General features: G+C 46.4%; 1 protein-coding gene across 22 annotated transcripts in view; it reads right to left on the bottom strand.

The window, feature by feature from the left end:
* Positions 1-27,186, bottom strand: part of Bptf (bromodomain PHD finger transcription factor) — a 99,067-nt gene that overhangs the window by 11,364 nt on the left and 60,517 nt on the right. For 8 of the 22 annotated variants that reach the window (XM_006532678.1, XM_006532675.1, XM_006532677.3 and 5 more), the window contains 15 exons: positions 23,831-23,955; positions 22,683-22,811; positions 21,502-21,652; positions 21,224-21,266; positions 18,092-18,338; positions 17,606-17,767; positions 17,240-17,391; positions 16,028-16,136; positions 14,190-14,407; positions 11,428-11,662; positions 10,012-10,874; positions 8,779-8,861; positions 8,345-8,570; positions 2,556-2,899; positions 48-221 (listed from right to left, as the gene is read on the bottom strand). In XM_006532678.1, coding sequence (XP_006532741.1) covers positions 48-221; positions 2,556-2,899; positions 8,345-8,570; positions 8,779-8,861; positions 10,012-10,874; positions 11,428-11,662; positions 14,190-14,407; positions 16,028-16,136; positions 17,240-17,391; positions 17,606-17,767; positions 18,092-18,338; positions 21,224-21,266; positions 21,502-21,652; positions 22,683-22,811; positions 23,831-23,955 — 3,261 coding nt within the window. The remainder of the gene's footprint in view (positions 1-47; positions 222-2,555; positions 2,900-8,344; positions 8,571-8,778; positions 8,862-10,011; positions 10,875-11,427; positions 11,663-14,189; positions 14,408-16,027; positions 16,137-17,239; positions 17,392-17,605; positions 17,768-18,091; positions 18,339-21,223; positions 21,267-21,501; positions 21,653-22,682; positions 22,812-23,830; positions 23,956-27,186) is intronic. The other 14 variants (XM_006532685.1, XM_006532680.1, XM_006532684.3 and 11 more) reach the window with 7 other exon arrangements.

The following is a 27,186-nucleotide window of genomic DNA, read 5'->3' on the forward strand; positions in this document are numbered from 1 at the left end:
GCAATGCGGCTTCCTGAATTGTCAAACAGACGCTCTTATCAACTCACTGTGACTCATCATAAGGTGTCCTGCAGATACAGTACAATTCCTCACTGCTGCCCTCTTGTGCCCGCTTACAATCATTACAGATGTACACATCCATTTTCTTAGCCTCCTTTTCTGTGATGCCAACACATTCTCCATGATACCAGTTAGTACAAAGATCACAGCCAATATAGAACCTAAAAGCATTCACAATGAAAATGACACTGTAGTTGTCATTTTGAGCTGCATGGTATGTAAATCTGTCTTCTCTACCCTGATTTGCTTTCTTACAGGATAATTTCTGCAATGAGTCAGCTAAACACCTTGAATGCACCAGTCTACCAGTGGCAAACACAGCATCTGACACTTGACCAAGGGTGGACACATCGTCACTCACATCCATTTCAGCAGACACACTGTTTAGTGAAATATGGGTCTTAAAACATACTGGAATTTGAAAAAAAACAAAAACATACGGATGGAAATGGCTTCCTTTTAATGAATGTGTGTGAAACTGTAACAGGCACAGAAACCAAAGCCAAAGAATCAAAGACTTACATCTGTCAAACCTACTCTACAGAAGCCATTTCAATACCAGGGCTATTTCTTAGATAGGTTTGAAAATGTATCTCACAAACTAAAATTGGAGACAAAGCAGAGTGCAAACACCAAGGACAAGTTACAGGACAGGACATGCAGGCCAGCCAGGTGGAGAGGACAATGTCACACGTGCTAGGAAGGAAACTAGGAGAGGTCCATGTATGTAGTCATTCCTGCTTACAGAGCCTGGGGAGGGGAGGGGAGGGGAGGAGCCCAGGCTTTGACACAAGGGTCTGGGGGAAACCAGCAGCTCTCTAAAGCATCTCTGTCCCTGCTGGTGGGAGCTGTGCAGGCCTGCATCACTCACAGGCAGCCAGGCTGGCCTTGCCATCACTGGTACCCTGCCCTCGACCAGGCTGTCTCTGCTATGTTAACCTGAGGAATGCCCGCCTCATGACTGTGAGGGAGTAACACACAGTGAGGTGCCTCAGCCCCCTCCCAGTGAGCCTTTCTTTTGACCTGGGATGCCCATACTCCCCTACTCAGGTGAGGACCTGGTGAGTTACTTTAAATGTTGCCTCTTGAAGGTGTTATGTGCGCTGGAAGGAACTTCAGAACCTAAGTTTCCAATTTTTAATAACTTTCATTAGAAGCTAGTGACACAATGCTCAAACCAGGCTGGTCTGGTCTGGTCTGAGATGTCAGCAAACACTATGACAGGGGGTGAATGAACCTGTTGTGTGGAAATGTCAATGGAAAACCAAAAAAAAAAAAAAAAACAAGAAGTGAACTAGCCAGAAACCATGGGCAGCGTCAACAGAACGAGCACATGTGTGTGTGTGCCTCATTTTAAGCAATGCCAAGATCCCAAGAAGGTTTCATCAAAGTTTGTGTCAGCTCAAAGCTGACCTTTATATAAAGTCGCATCTGTGGTGGGGTTCTGTGTCTCAGTAATCCTCTTGAGTATTTTACTTAAAGTGAGGCATACTTATTTGTACAGACTACAGGGCAGCGCTCCTTACATGATGGATATTCACCAATGAGGGACACATGCTGGGACGTGAAGATGGCCACACCCTGCTGAGCTCAACAGGGAGTGTGTCTCCCAGCAGAGCTTCCAGAGCTTCTGACTGACATTTGTAAACTGATGGTGACTTAGGACCCATGGAGTGGTCTCCACAGACCCACATGCACAGGCAGTAAGGATTTCTAACTCTGTTTTAAAAGTACAGTTAAACTGCTGGGTACTGTAAAATGATACTGTGATTCTTGGAAGCTTACAAACACTGTCCTACACCTGCATGTTCTAGACAGAAGTTAAATACATCACTGAATAATAGAAATAACAACAACAAAAACAAAACAAAACAAAACCCAAAACAATAAATAAAGAAGAAAAACAAGAAAGTATATTTATGGAGTAACATCTAACATCTCTAAAAATCTCATTCATGTCACCAAATACAAGTCATGACTGTCAAAAACAGCTTCCAATTGCCACGCTCATCATGTTCTGACTGCGAAACTCACAAAGTGGATAAAAGGAATACTTTTGTTTTTTGCTTTTGATTACAAATATCATGGAAACACAGACAACAATACTAACTTGCAATTTTTTTCTTTCTTTCTTTCTTTTTTTTTTTTTTTTTTTTTTTTTACAGGGACCTGATGAGGCCTCCTTGGACCATCCATTTTAGGATAGACTCTGAGATCTGGCCAGGGAGAGCTGGGACAGCAGCCTCTGCAAAATGCAGTGCTGGCAGATTAGGAGCGAGGCTACAAAGAACTTTTGGAAAGCAAAGAGGCCACAGCAAGCTTGTTTTTGACAGAAAAGGACATGGCTGAGGACAAGCAAGCCCGAGCGCCTGTGAAACAGCCCCCTAACTGCACTGATGCCAAGCACCTGGTGGAGCCCAGCCTCACACCTGCCCGCCCTCTCCCAGTGCTGCCAACTGCTTGCTCAACTACAAAGCTGGGGGACAGGCACGTACTTGGACTCATCGTACGGTGTCTTGCAGATGCAATATAGCCTGGTGTCCTTCTTGGCCTCCTTAGAGGTGGTAGAGATCATCTTCTTCTTCTTGGACTTAGAGTCCTTCTCTTCCTCCCGCTTCCTCTTCTGGGAAGTGACAGGCAGTGGGGCTGTGGGGTGGCCTGCAGGTGGCAGACTGTGTGTGGAGGGAGGCGGAGAACGAGGAGGAGCTGGAGGGGCTGCCGGTGCAGGCGCTGGCACAGGGGCTGGCACGGAGGGTGTGGGCACTGAGGCAGCATTGGCCTGTACCGCCTGGGCCATCTCCCTCTCTCGTTTCATTTTCAGGTCTCTTTTCAGCTCTTCCTGTGGTCAATTGAAGACAAACAAATAATCAACAGGGTTACAGGATGGGGCAACTTGGACAGGAACTGGACATTACCTCCACTTGCCAAATAGTTCTTTTTGTCTGTTTTTTGTTTTCCAAGACAGGGTTTCTCTGTGCAGCCCTGGCTGTCCTTGAACTCAGAGATCTGCCTGGCTCTGAACAGCAGTGAACAGAAAAAGAGATAAATTGTCCTTCTTTATCATGCTTTGTTTAGATTTAAGATAGGAGACCCAGGCATCAAAATATGCTATTTTCTAACTGGGTTCGCAGTCCCAGCACTCAAGAGAGAGAAACAGGAGGATCAGAAGTTATAGGTCTTCCTCTGTATACAATGAGTTTTAGGCTAGCAGAGCCTACTTGAGACCCTATCTGAAAACAACCCCTCACCCCACCCCCAACAAGCAATCCATCCAAAAGACACTATTTTCTTTATACAGCTTTGGCTGTAAGTTGAAATCCTGGGTTCGTGAGATGATTCAATGAGTACAAGTCCTTGTGAAAAAGCCTGAGTTCAATGCCCAGAATACAGGCAGATGTAGCAGCCAATCAGTAACTCCAGCATTCCTACAGAGATGAGAGGCAGAGACTGAACCACCAGGACAGACATGGACACACACACACACACACACACACACACACACACACTTTCTAGAGTAGAGTTAATGATATTTCCCCTTAAAATAACCAAAAGAAGACAGGTGTAGTGGCACACAACTGTAATTCCAGCACTTTGGGAGGCAGGTTAGAGGACCCCTGTGAGTTGAAGGCCAACCTGATCTACATAGTGCAGTAATTCTCAACCCTTTTCATGGGGATCTATTATCAAATGTTTACATTATGATTCTACAGTTATGAAGTAGCAGCAAAAATAATATTATGGTTAGATGTTACCACAACGTGAAGAACTATTTGTTTATGTTTTTTCGAGACAGGGTTTCTCTGTGTAGCCCTGGCTGTCCTGGAACTCACTCTATAGACCAGACTGGCCTCAGAAATTCAGAAACTCAGAAATTCACCTGCCTCTGCCTCCCAAGTACTGGGATTAAAGGCGTGCGCCACCACTGCCCAGCGTGAAGAACTGTATTAAAGGGTCACATAAAGGCGTGCACCACCACTGCCCAGTGTGAAGAACTGTATTAAAGGGTCACATAAAGGTGTGCACCACTGCCCAGCGTAAAGAACTGTATTAAAGGGTCACATAAAGGCGTGCACCACCACTGCCCAGTGTGAAGAACTGTATTAAAGGGTCACATAAAGGTGTGCACCACTGCCCAGCGTAAAGAACTGTATTAAATGTCACATAAAGGCGTGCACCACCACTGCCCAGCGTGAAGAACTGTATTAAAGGGTCACATAAAGGCGTGCACCACCACCGCCCAGCGTGAAGAACTGTATTAAATGTCACATAAAGGCGTGCGCCACCACCGCCCAGCGTGAAGAACTGTATTAAAGGGTCACATAAAGGCGTGCGCCACCACTGCCCAGCGTGAAGAACTGTATTAAATGTCACATAAAGGCGTGCACCACCACCGCCCAGCGTGAAGAACTGTATTAAAGGGTCACATAAAGGCGTGCACCACCACCGCCCAGCGTGAAGAACTGTATTAAAGGGTCACATAAAGGCGTGCGCCACCACCGCCCAGCGTGAAGAACTGTATTAAAGGTCACATAAAGGCGTGCACCACCACCGCCCAGCGTGAAGAACTGTATTAAAGGGTCACATAAAGGTGTGCGCCACCACCGCCCAGCGTGAAGAACTGTATTAAAGGGTCACATAAAGGCGTGCGCCACCACTGCCCAGCGTGAAGAACTGTATTAAATGTCACATAAAGGCGTGCGCCACCACCGCCCAGCGTGAAGAACTGTATTAAATGTCACATAAAGGCGTGCACCACCACCGCCCAGCGTGAAGAACTGTATTAAAGGGTCACATAAAGGCGTGCACCACCACCGCCCAGCGTGAAGAACTGTATTAAAGGGTCACATAAAGGCGTGCACCACCACCGCCCAGCGTGAAGAACTGTATTAAAGGGTCACATAAAGGCGTGCACCACCACCGCCCAGCGTGAAGAACTGTATTAAATGTCACATAAAGGCGTGCACCACCACCGCCCAGCGTGAAGAACTGTATTAAAGGGTGACATAAAGGCGTGCACCACCACCGCCCAGCGTGAAGAACTGTATTAAATGTCACATAAAGGCGTGCACCACCACCGCCCAGCGTGAAGAACTGTATTAAAGGGTCACATAAAGGCATGCACCACCACCGCACAGCGTGAAGAACTGTATTAAAGGGTCACATAAAGGCGTGTGCCACCACCGCCCAGCGTGAAGAACTGTATTAAAGGGTCACATAAAGGCGTGCACCACCACCGCCCAGCGTGAAGAACTGTATTAAATGTCACATAAAGGCGTGCACCACCACCGCCCAGCGTGAAGAACTGTATTAAAGGGTGACATAAAGGCGTGCACCACCACCGCCCAGCGTGAAGAACTGTATTAAATGTCACATAAAGGCGTGCACCACCACCGCCCAGCGTGAAGAACTGTATTAAATGTCACATAAAGGCGTGCACCACCACCGCCCAGCGTGAAGAACTGTATTAAATGTCACATAAAGGCGTGCACCACCACCGCCCAGCGTGAAGAACTGTATTAAAGGGTCACATAAAGGTGTGCGCCACCACCGCCCAGCGGGAAGAACTGTATTAAAGGGTCACATAAAAGCGTGCGCCACCACTGCCCAGCGTGAAGAACTGTATTAAATGTCACATAAAGGCGTGCGCCACCACTGCCCAGCGTGAAGAACTGTATTAAAGGGTCACATAAAGGCGTGCGCCACCACTGCCCAGCGTGAAGAACTGTATTAAAGGGTCACATAAAGGCGTGCACCACCACTGCCCAGCGTGAAGAACTGTATTAAAGGGTCACATAAAGGCGTGCGCCACCACTGCCCAGCGTGAAGAACTGTATTAAATGTCACATAAAGGCGTGCACCACCACCGCCCAGCGTGAAGAACTGTATTAAAGGGTCACATAAAAGCGTGCGCCACCACTGCCCAGCGTGAAGAACTGTATTAAATGTCACATAAAGGCGTGCGCCACCATGCCCAGCGTGAAGAACTGTATTAAAGGGTCACATAAAGGCGTGCGCCACCACTGCCCAGCGTGAAGAACTGTATTAAAGGGTGACATAAAGGCGTGCACCACCACCGCCCAGCGTGAAGAACTGTATTAAAGGGTCACATAAAGGCGTGCACCACCACTGCCCAGCGTGAAGAACTGTATTAAAGGGTCACATAAAGGCGTGCGCCACCACTGCCCAGTGTGAAGAACTGTATTAAATGTCACATAAAGGCGTGCACCACCACCGCCCAGCGTGAAGAACTGTATTAAAGGGTCACATAAAGGCGTGCACCACCACTGCCCAGCGTGAAGAACTGTATTAAAGGGTCACATAAAGGCGTGCGCCACCACTGCCCAGCGTGAAGAACTGTATTAAAGGGTGACATAAAGGCGTGCACCACCACCGCCCAGCGTGAAGAACTGTATTAAAGGGTCACATAAAGGCGTGCACCACCACTGCCCAGCGTGAAGAACTGTATTAAAGGGTCACATAAAGGCGTGCGCCACCACTGCCCAGTGTGAAGAACTGTATTAAATGTCACATAAAGGCGTGCACCACCACCGCCCAGCGTGAAGAACTGTATTAAAGGGTCACATAAAGGCGTGCACCACCACTGCCCAGCGTGAAGAACTGTATTAAAGGGTCACATAAAGGCGTGCGCCACCACCGCCCAGCGTGAAGAACTGTATTAAAGGTCACAGCATTGGGAAGATTGAGAACCGCTGAGTTCCAAGACAATCAGAGGTGAGACTTGTCTCCAAACCAAACCAACCCAGCCAAGCAACCAAACCAACCAGTCAAACAAAAAACTAAAGGATTGTTGACTCAGTATGAATCTCTTGTGAATTCAAGGCCAGCCTGGTCCACACAGAGAGTTCCAGAACAGCCAGAACTACATAGAGAAACCCTGTCTCAAAAAACCCAAAGGAAACCTGGAGAAAGCTGTGGAGTGAAGCGCACTCACGGTACCACCCGCCCACCCGCCTACCCGCCCACCCGCCTACCTGCCCACCCGCCTACCCGCCCACCCGCCTACCCGCCCTGTGAGGACAACGTGGCTGACCACCTGTTCCAGTTACTGCCCCTTTACCTCCTCTCTGCCTCGAGGAACTCAACTACAGTAGGCTCCTTCTCCCAAAACAAACACACCAGCACACTGCCACTCTTTCAAAAGGCTAATCCATCTTGTCTCACAGAAATGAGAGCACTATGAGCCCCACAGCTGTACTAACTCCTCAGCCCGAGGCTGCCTTCATACCAACTGTAGAATATAGTTTATGGCAGCTGAAAGGCTCACTGCATAGATGGAATCCTTGCACCCTCAGGACAGGAGTTTTACAGATGCTAAAGGAGAGCCTTCCCTGGCATGGTGGCACCGGCCTACAATCCCAGCATTCAAGGGGATGAAGGAAGAGACCAAGGAATTCCTGGGCTAAACAGAGATTCTGTTTGAAATAACCCAAAGGCAGCTTTATGTAGATGTTCATAAAAAGATAAAGGAAAAAAAAGGACAAACCATTCTAAGAACTGCCCTCCAAGATTTGAAAAATGGCAGTTGTGTTTTCTGTTTTGCATTTAAAATTTTAACATATTTGAATTTTGTTTTTTATTGAGAAATGATCTCACTATGTAGACCTAACTGTCCTTCCTCAAACTGGGAGATCCGAGTGCCTTTGCCCTGAAGTGCTGGCCTCGAACTCAGAAATCCGCCTGCCTCTGCCTCCCAAGTGCTGGGATTAAAGGTGTGCGCCACCACTGCCCGGCTCACATTTTCTGATCCTACTGTGGATGCTTCTCTTACTCACTCAGGCTACTGTGACAACAGACACAACCTCAGTGTTAATACTAAGCTGGCAAGCTTGATTCTGTTACCAATCTTAATACAGTTTCCCTGGGGATGTCAATAAATGGATCACAACTAAGAATCCTGTCTTCTTTCTTGTAGTTTGTTTTTCTTTCTCCAATGAAGAACCTGGGTGCTGGCCCTGTCTGGTTGCTTTCTGTGGGAAGACCTCCAAGCTTCCGGGTCATGCGAGGTTTCTGGGTCTGATAGGTATTTATTTTCTTAAACTGCACAAGATACTCCATGGGATGTTTTCCTACATTCTCACACATAGTCTTCTTCACCCAGCACACAGCTCAGGCTCTGGACTGCACATAGGAATACAGAAAGACCTGCCATGCACGTCCTTCCTTCCTTTCCAAGCTACAAGCACAAATGTAAATTCTAGAAAGCAAGCTGGAATTTTAGGACTAAGCTAGGATGGAAAGCGAAAGTGCCAGGTTGTGAGCCCACCTGCACTTGGATCTGCAACTCTTTGTCCAGGAGCGCTCTCTTTCTCAGGATCTCAGCTTTGAGCTGCTCCTTGTGTTTGAACAGCAGAGCAGAGAGCTTGCTGGCATTCTGTTTGCTCCGCTTCTGCTCCACACTCTCCTCCCGCTTGCGTTTCTTGGCCGCCTGTTTTTCTTCTTTATCTATCTTATCCAGAATATACTTCATCACCTGGTTACAGACAATCATCCTAGAGGAACACAAACGACAAGCTCTGTGACGCCGTCCACTCCACCCGGACAAGCAAGGCACCATCTGTCTACGTCCCTAGATGGTGTGCAAACTGAGTTCAGAACTTCAAAGATCAATGGACTATGAGCCACTACTGGCATTGAACTTAGGTAAGACCAAAGCAAAACCAAACTTTGCAGACTCAAGTGTGCCTGGGACTCTCCTACCTTTGATTTTCTTCTCTTTCAGCTGGAGTCATGGTCTTTTTCTGTTTTAAATGTTCTATTACAGCATTATGCTTCATCACCACCTTGAGAACAGAACAAACACACAAACGCACATTTTATAACAGACACAGTTAAGTTAGCACACAGCAAGAAGTAACAGCACACAGGTTTGAACTGGTGAGAGGTAGCTAACTAATACAACCAGAATAAAAGCTGCTAGGTAGTCCCATGGTCTCACCGTGCACCAAATACTGAATTAGGCCAAGCTTGACATTGTTAACACTGAAATATAGGGATAGCTTTTCAAATAAACACAAGACACAAAGAAATCAACTAAGTTGTCTGAGATTAAATGTTAAATAACATAACCTCAGATTTCACGCAACTCTCATGCGCTGTAGGCCTTCACTCACTATGCTAGCACCAAGTATAGACTTTGAAGAGTCCCCTGCCCTATACACAGATGTTGAAGAGAGATGTCCCGGATTAAAGCGCAGACAATGAAAGAGCTGGAATTTGAACACGTCAGAGCACTTAAGTTCACAGAAATATTCACTAACACGTTTCACAGTCACATGCACGGCAGAATCTAGTCCTAACAACCCCACACGGCTAGAAAGAGAGGAGTTTTAACCCAGACACAGCCCAGGCAGCAAACCGTGCTTCAGCACCCAGTAAGACCTCTTCGCCTAGTGCTGACCAGGGCACATGGCTGCGGACAGATTTGTCCTTAGTAAGATACAGGTCACCAGCTTTGTTTTGGCAGTGCTCTGGCTGTCTGACTTGACATATGGCACCCAGAAACCACTCCAGGATGCTCTTGCTACACAACACCACCGTACATGAACTCTAGATAAACACCTGGATTTAAGACATTTTTACAAAGGTGTGGCAAGTAATGCAAATGACCTGTCTGCTACGATCTGCTTAGTCAATAGGCAAACGAAGGAATGACACTTGCAAATCAAATGACTTCAAGTGAATCGCTACACTGTGATGGTGGCCTCAGCACTCAGTTTCCTACTAGGGAAACATGGTTTCTAATAAGCACAGATGCTACATGTGCGACAGAGTCCCAAACCAGAATCTGCAAGCAGTGTTTCCGCTCTTCTAAGGTTTCCCACCAGTGACTCTCTCTCATTCAGGAAACCTAAGGTAACCAGATCACTAAGTCTACTGCACAGCACACTAATTCACGCTACTGAACATGCTGCTTTCACTTAATGACTTTACCTGTTTCTGAATGATCTCACTTTGGTTAGAAGCTTGGAGGGTGTGTTCACGCTCAGTTTCTATCTGCTGCTTCTTCTTTTGCTGCTGGTCCCTGAGTTGCTGAACCCTCTGCAACTGCTCCTGCACACTGGCTGCCTGCACTGTGACCACACTCTGAGTCTGCGCAGCACTGTTTTGCTGAACTTGAATGGGCAACTGAAGTTTGATTTGCTGGGGCACACCACTTTGCTGGGCCTGTATCTGAGCCACAACCTGCGACTGGATCTGAGAGAGAACCTGGACTTGCTGGAGCTGAGGCACAGCAATGACTTGGGGCTGTGGCTGAGGACAGGATGGAGATAGAACAGTAACTTGATTTAATGTCTGTCCTGATGAAAGAGTTTGAGTTGAAGACTGTACCTGGGGCTGTGACTGTGGCTGGCCTTGGGAAGGTGCCTGCAGAGATGTGGGGGGCGGAATTGGAATCGGCTGTGAAGCTGTAGTCTGAACCTGGGGTTGCTGTCCAGGAGTCACTTGGGATGGAGTTGATGGACGTATTCGAGTCAGTGGTGGACTCTGGACTCGAACAGGAGACTGTCCTTGTACACTGCTCTGAGGCTGACACTGTGTTGCAACCAGGGGTTTAGATGTCTGTGCTTGGGAGGGCTGTGTTTCAGAAGGGACATGGGACGAGACAGCTGGCTGGGTCTGGACTTCAGGCTGAGCTGGGGGCTGGGGCTGGGGCTGGGGTTGTGCTGCAGGCTGAGCAGGCTGTGGCTGGGCTTCTGCAGGACTCACACTTGATGACTGAGTTGGTGCCAGGGTTGTGGCTGGTTGTACCTGGGTCTGGGGTAATATTTTACTCTGTTTTTGTTCCCCTGAGCCTGTAAAAAAGAAAGACAAAATGGTTTCTGGATGTGAAAATGGGAGACAATGGTGAAAGAAGACTCTCAAAAGAACTTCCTGAAGTGGGGAACACTGCGTTTCAGTAGAGATGTAAGCCTCGAACTCGGGTGCATTCTGTTTTGGCAACTGCTCAGCTGGGGAGCTGGGACATTCCCTGCATGTCTTCTGTGTGTGTGTGTGAGCTGGGCGCTTGGAAGCCCCTGTCAAGTGTCACTTTTCTGCTAGGGCATGGTAGGAGGCTGACAAAGAGGTCCCGGCCTGCAGCTCTCAAGCACAGGTCTTCCCGAGGAGCCCACATCCCCAGGGTGCCACCAAGGCTGGAGCAAGAGTCTAGGCACAGGGACTGCGGCATCCATGATTCTGCTCCTCCAGCCTTTTCACTATTTTTGCTTTGTTTGATTAGGAAGTGAGTCTAGAAACAAGGCATAAGCACAGAGACCGACTACACCGCTGTTATGCTGGCTGGAGGCAGAGCACGATGCCCTGTGCGATCTGCGAACCCAGCAACAAGTGTTGCCTCAGCGCATCTACCTGCTGCTGTAGCATTAGTAGTGGTGCTGCTGCTGTTGCTGCTGCTGCTGGCGGCCGTGGCTGATGTTGATAGTGGGGTAAAGAGGAAACGCTGAACGGTGCCATTCGGCATTGCAGCTTGCATGAGCTGCTGCCCTGGCCCTGGAAGGACTGTCATCCCCTGAGGTATCAACTGCAACTGTCCAGTAGTCTGCCCTTGTCCTTGAATCACTACTGTTAAACCTTGGTTGCCGCCCTGTGGGAAAAGCAGACAACATGGAATATGCAGTGCTCAAATCAAAAATCTGCAAAGCAGTTGAATGAAATCATTGCTGTTACACCCTTACCTGCAAGAAACCCAGGGGAAAACTCACTCCTACTTCCCAAGTTTGGGAATATAGGTAGGTTAGAGCTATCATGTTCAGGTCAAAACTCTAATTTCAATCAATCAATTAACTAACTAAATTTTGTGAGTCTGGCTCTCACTGGTATCGAGGATAACCTGGAAACCACCATGACTTAAGCCATTACACCTGATTCTTACTTTAAACCACTTTTATTCATGTCATTTTATACTTTTCAAACATCTTTACATGTAGTCTCATCCTAGCCTCACACAGTGAGCCTCAGCAGCTTAGCAGAGCAAATCTCACCATACACCCTAATCAATCATACTTCCTAATCAACCATAGTCCCTAATCAATAGTTCCCAGTAACTCAAAAACAGCAAGGCCCATCGAGGTATAGTGGCACACAGTTGAGAGAGAGAGAGAGAGAGAGAGAGAGGAGAGAGGAGAGAGAGAGAGAGAGAGAGAGAGAGAGAGAGAGGAAAGAGAGGAGAGAGAGGAAAGAGAAGAGAGAGGAAGGGGAGAGAGAGAGAAAGAATGAACAAATGAACTGATGGATGGGGATGTATTTCAACTTGCAATGAGTCTGCCTGCCTTGGGTCCAACCCACAGCATCACATAAACGGGGCATGTTGACAAACACCTCTAATTCCTTAAGTACACAGCTCTAAGAGAAGAAAAAAAAGAACATTGAATTTATCACCAGAATGAGGCATAAGGCACGGCTCCAAGTTTATAGTTCGCTATGTACGGCTAAGCAGGCTGGTATACCTGACTGAAAACACTTGTCTTTCCTCAGCGGTTTGCAAGTATTGCATCAATGTAACACAAGTGCCCATTTACAGAAAGGCAATGGTGACTATTATTGAAGCATATTAGAAGCACTGCCGTAAGCTTCTTTTGTTGTGTTTTGTCCTTCCTAGAAAGGGACTGGCACAGCCCAGTCTGGCCTTGAATTTGCTAGGTTTCTACCCTAAGTGCTGGGATTATGGGCACATGCCAGCACACATAATTTATGCAGTGGTACAGACTCAACTCAGAGCTTTGTGGTGCCCCATAAGCACTCCACCTGCCATGCTGTATCTCTGGTGTTTTCTTGGCTTGGTTTTAGTATGTGTGTATATGGTGTATGTGCTTGCTCATGCGCACACATGAAGGTCAGAGGTGACACTTGGTATCTTCCTTTTACCACTTTATTTTTTTCTTAACATCTGTCATTTCCATGTATGTTTGTCAGTTGGCTTGAGTATACAAGCACCATGTATGCGCAAAAGCATTTGGAAACCAGAAGTGGGCGCTGGATCCCCGACAGCTGTGAGTCGCCATGTGGAAGCTGGAAAGGAACCCACGCTCTCTGCTGGAGCAGTAAGCACTCCTAAGGCCTGAGCCATCTCTCTAGCCAGCCCCACTGCATTTGAAAAGACAGAGCTAGACAGTGAGCTCCCAAGCCCCACCTGACACCTCCTACCTTGATAACTACAGATGTGTACTGCAATAGCTGCTTTAAACTTTTAAAGTGTACACATATATGTATCTTTGCACCTATACAGAGGTGCTCACAGAGTTCAGAAGAAGGTATCAGCAGTCCCCGGAAGATGGAATTATGGAAAGCTACAACTGACACGGGAGCTGGAAACTGAACTTGGGTCCTCTGGAAGTATGCACTCTTTGCTGCTGAGCCATCTTTCAGCCCTCACAGCTGTCTGTTTTGTGGGCGGTGGGGATGGACCCCAGGCTCGCATACTTGTATAACACTTTGCCCACTTTATCCCAGCACATAAGCAAATTCTCCCCCTTCAACCATATCAGAGCTATTGCTGATCTCTGCATTCTACTTTATGACTCAGCCAGCAAGGCCCACAGGCAGTAGACTTTTGGGAGCTTTGGGTTTTGATAGGAAAAGACAAGTCAACAATATGGAATGATACAAACGATCAGTTTAATGCACTCAAAATTTGCCTTGGTTTTTCTCCTATGGAAACTGCCCAACTAACAGCATTGTGGTTATTGAATGGCTTAGTATCCCTTTTACTGGCCTGAGGGGTCTAAAGAGCCGGACATGATGCTGTCAATAGCAAGTGTGACTCCACAAGGCAGCCACTTCTGCTCTTTGTTTGTATAGTTTTAAAAGATTTTTATTTATATGTGTGAGCATTTGCCTGAATGTAGATCTGTGCTCCAAGCCATATCCGGTGTGCATGGGAATCAGAATGGGGCATCAGATCCCTTGAAACTGGAGGGAGGTCCAGGTTGTTGTGAGTGCTGGGAACTCACAGGGATCCTCAGCAAGAGCAGCCAATACTTTAACCTCTGAGCCACCTTCCCAGCCCCAATCCACCATTTCTTAAAGCAGGTATACTTAAGTTCTACCTAAGATCAAATGTAAACTTCAGCAAAACTCAGGCTACCTCTCAAGATGAAAGCTGAGTTACTTACATGGCCCTGCGTGAGCTGAGTGAGCTGAGCCATGGTGAGCTTCACCTGCCCTTGCTGAGGACGAGGGCTGTGTGGGGCTGAAGGCTGCAGAGGCCCAGCCGCTGCTCCTGGAGTTAAGCCCTTTTGTACAGGTGCTGAGGAAGCTGTACTTGGAGCAGAGATGGCAGTGGAAACAGGCTGTCCTCGGATGATTTGAGTCACAACTTGTTGGGGTGTGCCTGCACAAACAACAAGATTTCCCCATCACTAAAACACTGTTAGCTTGACATTTCAGATGAATACAGTTCATTTCAATCTTCAAATAGACATTTTGATGTCAATAAACCAAGATAAGTTCAAACATAGGACCACAGCCAGTTCACAGCCAGACCACACACTTTAACAGAGTTTAAAAAAAGACAGGCCAGGCCAAGCAGTGTGGCTCATGCCTATAATCCCAGCACTCAGGAGACAATGTCGCCAGATCTCCGTAGTTCAAGGCCACCTTGGTCAACACAGTGAGTTCTAGAACAGTTGGGGCTACATAGAGAGACCCTGGTCTTGAAACAAAAAGTGTTCTCTTGGTCATAAAGTAAATTCTTAACTGATATCTTTTGGGCTGCATCTATTTGTGTTTTTTCTTGGGAACAGCATTCTTATGAAATGGTAAAATAGCTGTCAAAAGATCTGCACTGTTGCGTTTACCCTCATCTGTTCACTCCAGATGACTATGAGACTCACTTGTGAGAGCGTCAGGAGCTCAGGACGTCCTGTGGGCTACAGCTTGGGAATTTACCATTTTAGCACGATGCTACTAACTAGCATCGTGCTAGTCCTGGTGGCTGAGACCGCTCTGCGCCTAAGAGGACCAGCTGTTCTTGTAGAAGACACCAGTTCAATTCCCAGCTCCCCAGTGGGGGCTCCCAACTCTAACTCCAGGGATGCACCTCAGGAGGCACCAGCAATGCACTCGATGCAGAAACATCCATTCCATCAAAGCACTCATACATGTGAAGTGAGATAAACCTAAAAACGTCGGGTTCTGGTGAGCTACATGAAAATCACTGAGATGATCCGGTATCCACATGCATGTTCTCTCTGCAATATCACTAAACTGCACATTCAAGCCATGTGCCCTTACTGATGAGCCATCTCTGCAATATCACTAAACTGCACATTCAAGCCATGTGCCCTTACTGATGAGCCATCTCTGCAATATCACTAAACTGCACATTCAAGCCATGTGCCCTTACTGATGAGCCATCTCTGCAATATCACTAAACTGCACATTCAAGCCATGTGCCCTTACTGATGAGCCATCTCTGCAATATCACTAAACTGCACATTCAAGCCATGTGCCCTTACTGATGAGCCATCTCTGATTTTGGATTTTCCCTCAATCTCCTAATCTTCAACTGTTTTCCCCCCTGGTGCCAGGGTCCAAAGACAGGGCCTTACACACACGAAGCAAAAGATGTCCCATCAAATGTCAGTCCTAAGTCAGTCTTTGACTTTTAATATGGTGGTCTGAATGAACCAGCTCCCATTTCCTGTGACTGACTCAGAGTCTGGCGCTGCCTCTGTAACTCACAGACAAAGCTTTGCTCTTCTCTCATGTCTGAATGCTAAGCTTATGGTAATCAGTGGTTGAGTTTACTCACTTTGTAAGTTAACTTCAATTTACCTTGTCTATTTTTCTCAGGGAAGAGAACATCCAGTATCTATCTGTGATCCCACCTCCCCATGCATGTGTACTAATTCAAATCAGTGTTCTCTAATACAGAGGCATGCACAGTGCCACAGTTTCCTAGCCGTGTCGTCCATGCTGAAGCAGTTTCACTGCATTCGTGAGTGAGTACCTGGCTGCACCACCACTGGTGTTCGAATGATCGCCTTTCCCAGTGCTGGCTGCTGGAGTGGCGTTCTAATCACTGTCATGCCAGGGCGGATCTGAGGCCCTGTGATCACCTGTGCAGGAACAAAGGACAAGGAATTAAAACCACTTCAGCAGGGCAGTGGCACTCACTTTTAATGCCAGAGCTTGGGAGGCAGAGGCATGCAGTCCTCTGAGTTCAAGGCCAGCCTGGTCTACAAAGGGAGGGATCTCTGTAGGCTATACAGAGAAACCTTGTCTCAAAACAAAACAAACAAACAACAACAATGACAACAAAAGAATTAACACTGCTTCAAAATTACAACTGCCATGGCTGTCCCGGAACTCACAAAGATTCACTTGCCTCTGCCTGCCCACTGTTATAGTTGAAATTACATTCAGTGTTGGTATAAAGGTGGAATTTTGAAGACAGAAACTTAAGAGGCTGAGTCCTAGAACCTGGAGACTGTAATAAGTAAGCAAAAATCCAGCATCTTTCATGGTTTAAAAAGCAACAATGAGTACACTACTTCAGTCTTATAATTAGAGTCAGAACATTTGGACTTTGTTCTATCTAACACATGCACCTAGCAGCTGACATACAGTGTATTTCACTGTTTCCTTCTTGATCAGAAAGAACACAGGAGAACTAAAAGCACAGCTGAGAGAGAATTGCTTGCAGGTGGGAGGAGTTCCAAGCGTGCCAGAGTTACCAAGTGCAGCACATTCCTGTGTTGGCTGTCAATCTTCTTTAGGAAATATTGGCAAATAACAGTTATAAACAATACCAATATGCAACTAAACAAATACCAAAATTAATACATCATGTACCATCTGGGTTCATTAAAAATATAAAAAAATTATGTGTGTGTGTGTATCTCCAAATCAGTACTTCATCACAGATTAAATCATAGTAAAGGAAGACAGGCTGAAGCCGGGCGTGGTGGCGCACCCCTTTAATCCCAGCACTCGGGAGGCAGAGGCAGGCGGATTTCTGAGTTCGAGGCCAGCCTGGTCTACAGAGTGAGTTCCAGGACAGCCAGGGCTATAGAGAAACCCTGTCTCGAAAAAAACAAAAAAAAACAAAAAAAAAAAAAAGAAGATGGGCTGAACTGATAGGGGCAGAGGCCACAGGAATGTCACCGTGACATCAGCATTTCTCAACAAAGAAATCCCGTTGTACACTAAGATTGCTTACCTGTGATGTGGTAGTGGTTCCTGCAGAGGCTGAGGTATTGGGCCTAATTGTGACAGTTGCAGTCCTGGGCTGGAATGAAGTAAAGGTTTGCTGGCTTGGACCTGTAGTCGATGGAATGATCCCCAGGACCTTCTGCTGTACCTGGACCATGCCTTAGAAAGAGATGAAGAAGACATGAACCACCCCCTTCAAAGAAAGGCAGTGGGTGCTGCTGGTGTCTGAGGAGGAACTACGTGTGGCGGGTTGCAGAGTGGGCTACACAGAATGTGACACCTGACGACTGAAACCAGTGAGGAGGAGATGGAGGATGGCGACAGCATGATCTGGCGAAGGTGAACTCAAACTCTGTGCGGTTGCTTCCCTTACCTCCTTGTGTTGCTGGCACATTTACAGCGACAATCTTGCTGTTTGCAGGAAGTGGCAATTTGGTAATTACTTTTCCTGCCATAGTGACGGGACTGCCCGTAATTTGGAACGTCTGACCTGTGCTGGCAATGGTGGTAGCAGAGGTGGCAGCTGTGCTGGTGGCTAATGGGGTATAAGACATTTAATAAACTTTAGATTTAAATAACCAGCAGCGAAGTGACTTCTAGGAAGGGCACCGATGCACGAAATGCAGATCATTCTGTATTTAATAAAAACACCCCTGCTCCAAGTGCCCTGGCTATGTGGGTACTGAAGGTGAGGACTGCAGAGAGGAGACGCACAAAGAGCAGCTATGACAACGACTGTCCAGCCTGTCTGCGCAAGCAGTGGCAGAGGCAGAACCACACTCTCAGGAAATGAAGGTTAGAAAATGCTTTTCCCCACCCAGAACAAAAGCAATGTTCCACTCATTCACCCTGGCTCTACCTGAATTGGACTGGCCTTGCTTCACCCACGTGGCAAAAGTTTGATGGAAGTTCTTGTTTTGCTGGAATGTGACTGTGGCAGGCGAGCCGACTTTTGTGGCCAGCACCATCTTTGTTCCAGGGGTGACCGAGCCACTTAAGGGAGCCACCATCACCTTCTGGGCTGGAGAGACAGTGCTGCTTGTGTTGTTTGCTGGGGACGTGGTGGACGCTGCGATGACTGCAGGCTTCTGCTGCTCCAAACGTTTCTGAGAGTCAAGAGAGGAAAAGTGAACTCCAGTTCTCCATGGCAACCCCCATTCTGTAGGGTTTGCCAGATGTTGAACTTGCAAAAGGAAAACATACCTGTCGAAATTTACCCCAGCCTCTATTTCCAGTGCCTACATCATAATAAATTAATCATAAATAAGAAATTTAAATGATCAAAATGTTCTATACAACATCCAGTGAGTGAGGAGGGAATGGGAAATCTTCCTGGAGACAGGATACCTGTGACTCTTAATCAGAGCAGGAAGAGTGGGCTGGGCCTGACAGCATTGCTAGCTTAGATTATTCCATCATAAACAGCAGGATAGTAGTTTTTACTATTACTATTCAGGTCAGCAAACTTGTCATCAAGTTAAATGGAAAAGTAAAAATAGTTTTGAGACTCTGTTACTGTTATTTATAGCCAGGGTCTGACTCTGTAGCTCAAGTTGGCCTGGAACAAACGCCATGTGATCTTGAACCTGGGGCAATCCTTTTGCTTCAGCCTCCTGAATACTGGGAATACTTCATGTACTATGTAATTAAAGGCACTTTAAATGCTTTATACAGAGGGAAATCCCATCAGCATTACTGGGGACACCACTCAGTTGGCAGAGTGCTTGCCTGGCACGCACAAGGCCCCGGGGTCATTATTCTGCACTGCAAAAAATTACAATGAAAATAAGTAAAACCAGGGTTAAACTGGGTGTGGTAGACACATGAGTAATCCCAACTCTGGGACCAGCCTAAGCTTTAGTGTAGGATCCACTCTAAAAAACCAGGCCCAGCCTCATGGTACATGCCTTTAATCCCTACACTGTGAGGCAGAGGGAGGCAGTTCTTTGTAAGTTTGAGGGTAGCTCTATGTATAGAGTTCTGGGACAGCCAGGACTATACAAAGAGCCACTGTCTCAAACAAAACAAAACAAAACAAAACAAAACAGGTACAAAAGACAATTCAACTCGCATGTTTTAAATGAAAGGCTATTTGGATTTATCCACAGTGGTCCACTAAGCCACAGCTCAGGCTTCCATACAATACGACTAGTGTTTGGGCAGTACACCTCATGTAGCAATAGTTGTCACCAAAATCAGTTAGCTGGCTTTGTAAATGCTAAACATGAAGAAACTTGGCTGACAGACAGGCTGTGCTAGGGACCCATGGACCCAGCTCACGATGGAGCTGTGATGAAGTCCATTTACATACACTCAAAAGTATGAGGCAGAAGGGTTGCCTTAAATTTGAGGATGCCTGAGATATAGACCAACACTGTCTCAAAACCACTAACAAGAGCTGGGCATGGCGGCTCATGTCTGTAACTGAAGTACATGAGAGACAGAGGCAGGAGGACTACCGTGAGTTTGAGGCCAGCTTGAGCTACCCACTGAGGTATGGGAGAGCCTGAGCTACTGTGACACCATGCTCCAGACTCTATGGAGCCCAGGGCGTCCCCAGGCGTCCCCTCTCCTCCACCATCCCAGGCACTCTGCTTGCATTGCTTTGGCAGACAGCCCATATACTTGAACAGAACTGGAAGGATGCTATCAGCGCTTATTTCTCAGCTTTTTTTTTTTTTTTTTTTTAAAAGATTTATTTATTTATTATATGAAAGTACACTGTAGCTGTCTTCAGACACTCCAGAAGAGGGCATCAGATTTCATTATGGATGGTTGTGAGCCACCATGTGGTTGCTGGGATTTGAACTCGGGACCTTCGGAAGAGCAGTCGGCGCTCTTAACCACTGAGCCATCTCGCCAGCCCTATTTCTCAGCTTTGTTCTGCATACTTAGAACCATCATCTGATCCAATTAGTTCAAAGGAAAATAGTAGCAAAGAAACAACACATAATTACAAGTATTGCACTAAGAGAAAATGCATTAAAAGCATGAAGAGCTACTTGAAAACAAATTAAAAAGTGGCGAACTAGGTTGTGGTGCAGAGATGACAAAATACACCTATAAAAGGGAGGAAAGAACAACTAGCCAGTTGCTATAGGAACAGATGCCAGTTGCTATAGGAACAGATGCTTATGCTTTTCTGTACATTTCCTAAGCTGAATTCAGCACATAATCCAATAGTGCTATTTCTCCAAATTTCAAGTGAATAGACAGATGCAGAATAAACTGAAAGACAGGTCAGAGCTTGAAAAACATGCTTTATAAAACCTTAAAGCCTAAAAAGTAAGTGTTTTTAAAATATATGCAGCTGGGGCTGGAGAGATGCTCAGGACAGGGCTGCTCTTAAAGGGACCAGAGCTTGTTCCTAGCACCTGCATAGTGGTACAGTCATCTCTAACTCCGGTTCCAGGCATCTGACACCCTCTTCTGGACATCATTGGTACCAGGAGTGCACCATGATACACAGACATATGCAGGAAAAACACCATACCCATAAAATAAAAATAAACGTGTACCTATGTCAACATTTCTGTTGTAAACCCACGCTAAGTGTTCTCTAGATTTACACTTGCAGAAGCAAGCACAGCCCTCTGATTCTTGGATACAGTACATGGGTCACCAGACAGGATGCTGAAAAACCAGCAAACGACTTGTCGAGGAGCATTGATTCCAATCAACTGAGAGCCTTGGTGAAGCTTCCTCCTTCACAGGCTTCACTGGAGCTCAGCAGGAAAAGAGTCTTTAGAGATGACTCAGGGAACTGTAACAGCAATCAGAGGCCACAATGTCCCACCACACTATGCTCAGTTTGCAGAGGTGCAGGGTCATGGATCACTGAGACAGTTTCAAGAATGAAACATGAGGTACACTTGACTTTAAGTATCCCACGTGAAGCCATAATCCCGGGCCTTTCGTGTTCCTGAATTTGGTTAAGAAGGTCACCCTGCCGTGCAGTGCCTCCCGGGAAGCTGCCCTGCTGCCCACTGACCTTGGTCTGCTGCTCTGCTGCTTGAGCCTTTTCTTTCTCCACTCTGCAGGGAAAAGGAGCGACTCATCAGAAACCGTTCACAAACGAAATCTGGTTGACTTGGCATCACACAGAGGCATGAACTGTTTCTTTTAAATGAATGTTTAAGGTAACTTAAGAATAACGAAACACACTAAATGTAGAAACAAGGCTTACACCAACTCCCCCGAGCTAGCATATACAATCAGAGGGTAGAGGAGACCGCAGAAGCTCCCATGTGACCAGGTGTTAACTGTTACCTCTCAGCAAAAGCCCTGATCTCCCAGAGCTCCAGCTCTTCTTCTGCTACCCAGCTCTCAATGATAACAGGGCCCGTCTGCTTGGGGGTCTCTGGTCTCTTTGGCCGAAGTGCACTTGATCGGAGGCCCTTCCGCTGAGGTGTGGGTGTTTCTTAGTGAAAGAAAATCAGAATGTTTTCAGCAATAATGTTCCCATGGAGTTCTTCTGACATCTATCTCATGAGGCATGGTGGATGGCAAACGACATCTTTTAACTTGAGATGGGCTCTGTTACACAGCCCAGGAGGCCACCACCAGCCAAACTTTTCCCTTTAAAGTGCCAGATATCGGCAAATCCTTGAGATCACAGAGGCCAGGTGGTCCACACTGCAAATCTGGACCAAAGTGCCTGGCTCAGGAGAGATTAAGAGCACTGACTGGCTGCTCTCCCAGAGGACCGAGGGACAATTCCCAGCACCCACATGGCAGTTCACAACTGTCTGTTACTTCATTTCTAGAGGATCTGCACAGACATACACGCAGGCAAAACACCAGTGCACATAAAGACATGTCATTTTTAATAAGAATCAGTGAAAAACAGTGTCTGTGCTACATGTAGCCATGTTACAATCAGAGTCCTTGTGAAAGCAGAACAGTGGCCATGAGTCCTGGGACAGGGCTTCCTAGCCCTGGCAAAGGCTGGGTGAGCCGCACATAACAACCTTCCCCTGCCTGGAACTCTGTTCCTTATCCTCTCTCCACGTGTGACTAAGCAATTCATCGCTGAGACTCAAAGACAATTTGCATGTTGGCAGTTTTCTGGCTGTGACATTGGATAGAGAAGAGAAGAGTAATTCCTGGCAGTAACCCTGCTCCAGGGACCGCTTGAGGATGCCCCTTCCTTGGCTCACCAGGAAGCAAGGCCAATAGCCATGTAGGCGCTGGGAACTGAACCTAGGTCCTCTGCAAGAACAATAACAACTGCTGAGCCATTTCTCCAGCCCCTAGTCTGTCTGTTTTTGAAACAAGTCTCACTCTGTAGGCCAGGCTAGCCTAGGACTCACGGCAATCTCTTGTCTTGGTGGTTGTTCTTCATGTTCCTCAATACAGGAGCAGTCTGCAGTGTCAGGTAGGTAGCCAAACCTCAATTAACAGAACACTCGGCCAAAAGGCCAGCAATGATATATTTTCTTCTATGTTACCTTTTGGTGCTTCTGGAACTCCAATGGGGCAAATGATCTTCCTGATACAATACTCAGAACGAATGCCATAAGGGCCCACATCACGCCTCTTAATTATCTCAGTGGTTGTGATTTCAGTTTCAGATGTTTCTGTGGGAATATGAGTTGCACACTGTTACTAACCACCTGGACTCTGTATGAGGAAGCTCAGGAGCTGCAGCCTTTGGCTCTCCTTTAAGGCAGTGAGTCTAAACCTTCCTTTCCCATCCCCTTGGGTTATTAGTGACCATCGCTGCTGGGTTACAACAGCTGAATTTCTTGGCTTCCAGTGGCCGCTCGCAGGTGGTCTTAATGTTTGTTTTTAGGTTAGGGCTCTCAACTGTGCTGCTTAGGCAGGCCAGCCCCTTCCTTTTTGATGCCCAAGGTGGCCTAGAACTCAATATGTCAGCCCAGGATGGCATCAAGTTTGTGGCAATCCTTCTGCCTCAGCATAAGTAGCAGGAAGAAGAACAATGATACAGCATCCAAGGTAGCTTCAAGAGGCAGCACTCAGTCAGAGCAAGGCCAGGGCTCCAGGATGCCCCGGGGAACTGGCTGAGCACACTGGATACTGAGTGCCACTGGAACTTGAGTTGGGGTATGTGTGCTGACTTACTTATAATCTAAACCTTGCCCCTTAACCTTAATTTGATGGCATCCAGAAAACTTAAGCAAGAGTAAACTTCTATAAAATAAGAGAAGTATTTAATAAATTGAGTGAACAGCACATGACTTTATTGCATGGCTAGGGGACAAACTCAGAGCCTTTCACATGCTAGGCAAGTGCGACAGCCACAGAACCAACCCACTTCAAGTTTCTTCTGTTGTTTATTTCATTTTATTTTATTTTGAGACAGCTTTTCTAGCTGGCCTTGAGCTCAAGCAGGTCATTAATTAGATCCTCTTGCTTTGGCCTCCAAAGTAGATGGCATTATAAACCCGTGCTGCCAGGTCTGGCTACCTTTTCGGCTACTCAGCCTTATATAATCTAAATTGGCCTTGAACTTACAGGTTACACACACAGCACTAGGACCTAACACAAGTCCTCATGCATGAGATATGTATGCACTTCAGCAACTAAGCTACATCCTTAGCCCACAGCTTTTACACTTAAAATGCAATTCCCTTACCTGTCCGTGTAGACCCTCCTCCTGGAGGAGCCTTGGCTGCCATGTCATCCCATCTCAAACTGGCCCACAGCAACCGTAACATCAGGCTCACTCCAGCCAAGGACTTTACCGTCTGTAGTCTATACCTGAAAGAAAAACCCAGATCAACTACAAACACACACACACTCTTTCACACTTTCTTCTCTTCCTCTCTATAAAACTGAAGGAGATGTTTCTGGCACTGACTACAACCTTAGTGCTGCGTCAGACTCTGGCATTACAGTCTTTAAAGTAACACATTTGGGCTCCCAGGATAATGTGCACTGAACAATTTTAAATCAGTGAGACTCATTTCCAATGCCACAGAAATAATATCTAAAGTATTTTATCTTAAGACTTGATATGACAACAACTTATAAAGATCTTTATATTAGTCTATAATGTATCTGCATGAAAAATACAGAGAAAAACAAAATCAGTAACTGTGTTACTAAATTTGATAGGAGTATTGAAAAAATCATGATGAATTAATTTTTGCTAAAACAAAACAAAAATCTGAAAATGTTTATATTTTCTCAAAGAGTAAAACAAACTAAAACACTCTGAAAGACCTTTTCCAATTGAACAGAATTCTGAAGTTCAAGCTGGCTTTTCCAAACATGAACCACTGCTCATGAGCACCACAAACACTATGAATGTACCAGTGCTGGGGAAGGTTAGAAGAAATCCATTACCAGAAATATACGGTCCTGCATCCGCTCCTCGGATGAGAAGGGAACCAGGACTCGTGCTCCTCCTTTGCAGACTGCAAAGTTGCTGAACATACTTTTCTTTCTTAAACTAACACTAAAAATGCATCTGAAATTAATTTACTCAATTTCAATGAATATTTTATCCTCAAATGGAATTCACTATAACATCTCTTTACAGTGGCCAGCAGCTGTCAATTCCTATCAACACCTTCATGATTAGATTTCCCTTTGGACATTTTCACAGTACATGAAGTGAACATTCTGCCTAAATGCAGTACAGAGGAAGCTTATATACCGAAAACCATTTCCTCCTCTATCAGGCAGACAGTAACTCCTGGGACAATTCTGTATGGGAAAGGCAATGCTTTCTCTGTTACTAACATGTGAGAGAATGAACAAGGGGAAAAGGTAAAGCTTTAGTCAAATGGTTGCTGTACCCCTGCCAATTCCTAGCTCGACCTGGAAAATGTTTGCTTCACCTTAATAGCCAATGCATCCTTGACCCTGGACAGAGAGCCTTTCAAGTAGTGACAAGACGCTGACTAGTGTAGGGAAAACCCAGGAGGCCACACCACACAGGGAGTCTTGTGGAAGCTTGGGCTGGCAGAGGAGAGTAAGCATTTCATTTCTTTTCTCTTCTTTTTCCCCCAAGATAGGGTTTCTTTGTGTAGCCCTGACTGTTCTAGATTTGTAGACCAGGCTGGCCTCAAACTCACACAGATCTGCCTGCCTCTGCCTCCCCAGTGCCGAGACTAAAGGCATGCACACCCCCCACCCCCACAAAAGAGCAAGCACCTCTTCTTCTCTTTTCCTCCTCTACTTGCTCTCTAGGGTCAAACAACAGCTTCAAATCCTCTCTGCCTGCCTTGCCTCACACATAAGACCCCCTTACCCACAACGTACTGAGGACAGAACCCAGAGCCCTAACAGTGATCAATATCCCCAGAAGCAATCCTATTTCAAAATGCAGGTAATTTCAGTGGATAAACACATCTCACTGATTATAAGTCTGCTGACTCATTTACTACTCACTCATACAGACAACAATGGAGTGCATCAGTGTGTCCAGGCTGTGAAGGAAGCTGGGATACATACAAAGAGTGTGCTAGAATCTACCTGCTAAGAGCTGTGAGAAAGGCAATTACTTAGGTCTGCCATAGTCTCAAAGCACGGGCACGGGCACACGCACGCACACACGCGCACACGCACACACACACACACACACACACACACGAGAGGGAACTCAGTGTGCAAAAGCACACACTTCTGTCATGCCACATTCTGTGCTATTATGGTCAGAGGGAAGGGGGTGGGTACAAATGGTGAAGTATGGAGAAGAAAGCAGAAGTCAGAATGAGCCATGCCAGTGGGAAGGCTTAAAGGAAAGCTGCTGCACCAGGCAATGGTGACACATGCCTTTAATCCCAGCACTTGGGAGGCAGAGGCAGGCGGATTTCTGAGTTCGAGACCAGCCTGGTCTACAGAGTGAGTTCCAGGACAGCCAGGGGGGCTACACAGAGAAACCCTGTCTCAGAAAAAACAAAACAAAACAAAACAAAACCCAAACAAACAAAAAAAGAAAGCAAAGCAGGGAAGCTTCCCGCTCTCTTAGGGCTCCTCGGTAAGGCCCACTTTCCTCCCTTCCCTGCTGCAGTAATCAGCAGGTCCCTCCATCACTCAGGATAATACCAGCATAGATGGGCACGTTAGCAGGACCCTCTGGCAGCTTTATGGACAACAACTGCCAGTTCAGAATGGCAGTGACAGGGAGTCATGCCAGGAAAACAAGTATAAGGAAATATATGTACAGAGGTCAGCACATGTTTACAAGTGTCAATTTTCCTTTAACATTACATCCAAAAATATGCATCATTCATGCTGTAGCCTAACTGCTTATGAGGCTGAGGTGGGAGGGCAGGAGTTTGACACCAGCCTGGGCTGCAGAGCTAGACCCATAAGAACTACTCCTCGACAAATAAATAAATAAATAAATAAATAAATAAGAAGTAAACGGGAGATTCAAGGGTTAGTACAAAAATGCACTTTACATGAAATGCTTCTTAAGTGCCCTAAAGTCAAGAGTAACATACATTTTTACCCATGAGTCTATTAATCAGAAGTAATAGATACTTATTTCAACTTCAACAGATTGAGAATGACCAGGAAGGTATTTCTTTCCATTAAAAAATGAGAGACCGACCAAACATTGATGCATGTCAGCACATACCAGACCGTTGTAAGGCAAGGCGCCTGCAGTGCAGCCATGCACACAGGGCTCTGGTGCCCAGGCGCCGAGAACAGTGCCTCAGTCAAACTACCTCTTGCTTCAGAACACAATCAGAGGAAAGGCCAGGCCCCCTGCCTGCTTGGATCTTAGTTCAGCCACTTGTATGTATACAGTAACTTTTCCAGTGGGAAAGAAGTTACCTGCAGGACTGTCAAGGATGCACTTTGGGACCGCTCTCAATGAAGAAAGCAGAAAAGTGCAGAGCAATCCTACAATTCCATGAACTGCAATGAAGCGTTCCTTGATTCCCTGCAGGATTCTGCAAATCCTTCATTGCAGGCCCTGCAGAGAAAGTGGACTTTTCAGCTGTCTCTAGTGCATGTGCATGGCGTGATGAC

The sequence above is a fragment of the Mus musculus genome, chromosome 11 (genome assembly GCF_000001635.26).
Source record: "Mus musculus strain C57BL/6J chromosome 11, GRCm38.p6 C57BL/6J".
NCBI lineage: Eukaryota > Metazoa > Chordata > Mammalia > Rodentia > Muridae > Mus > Mus musculus.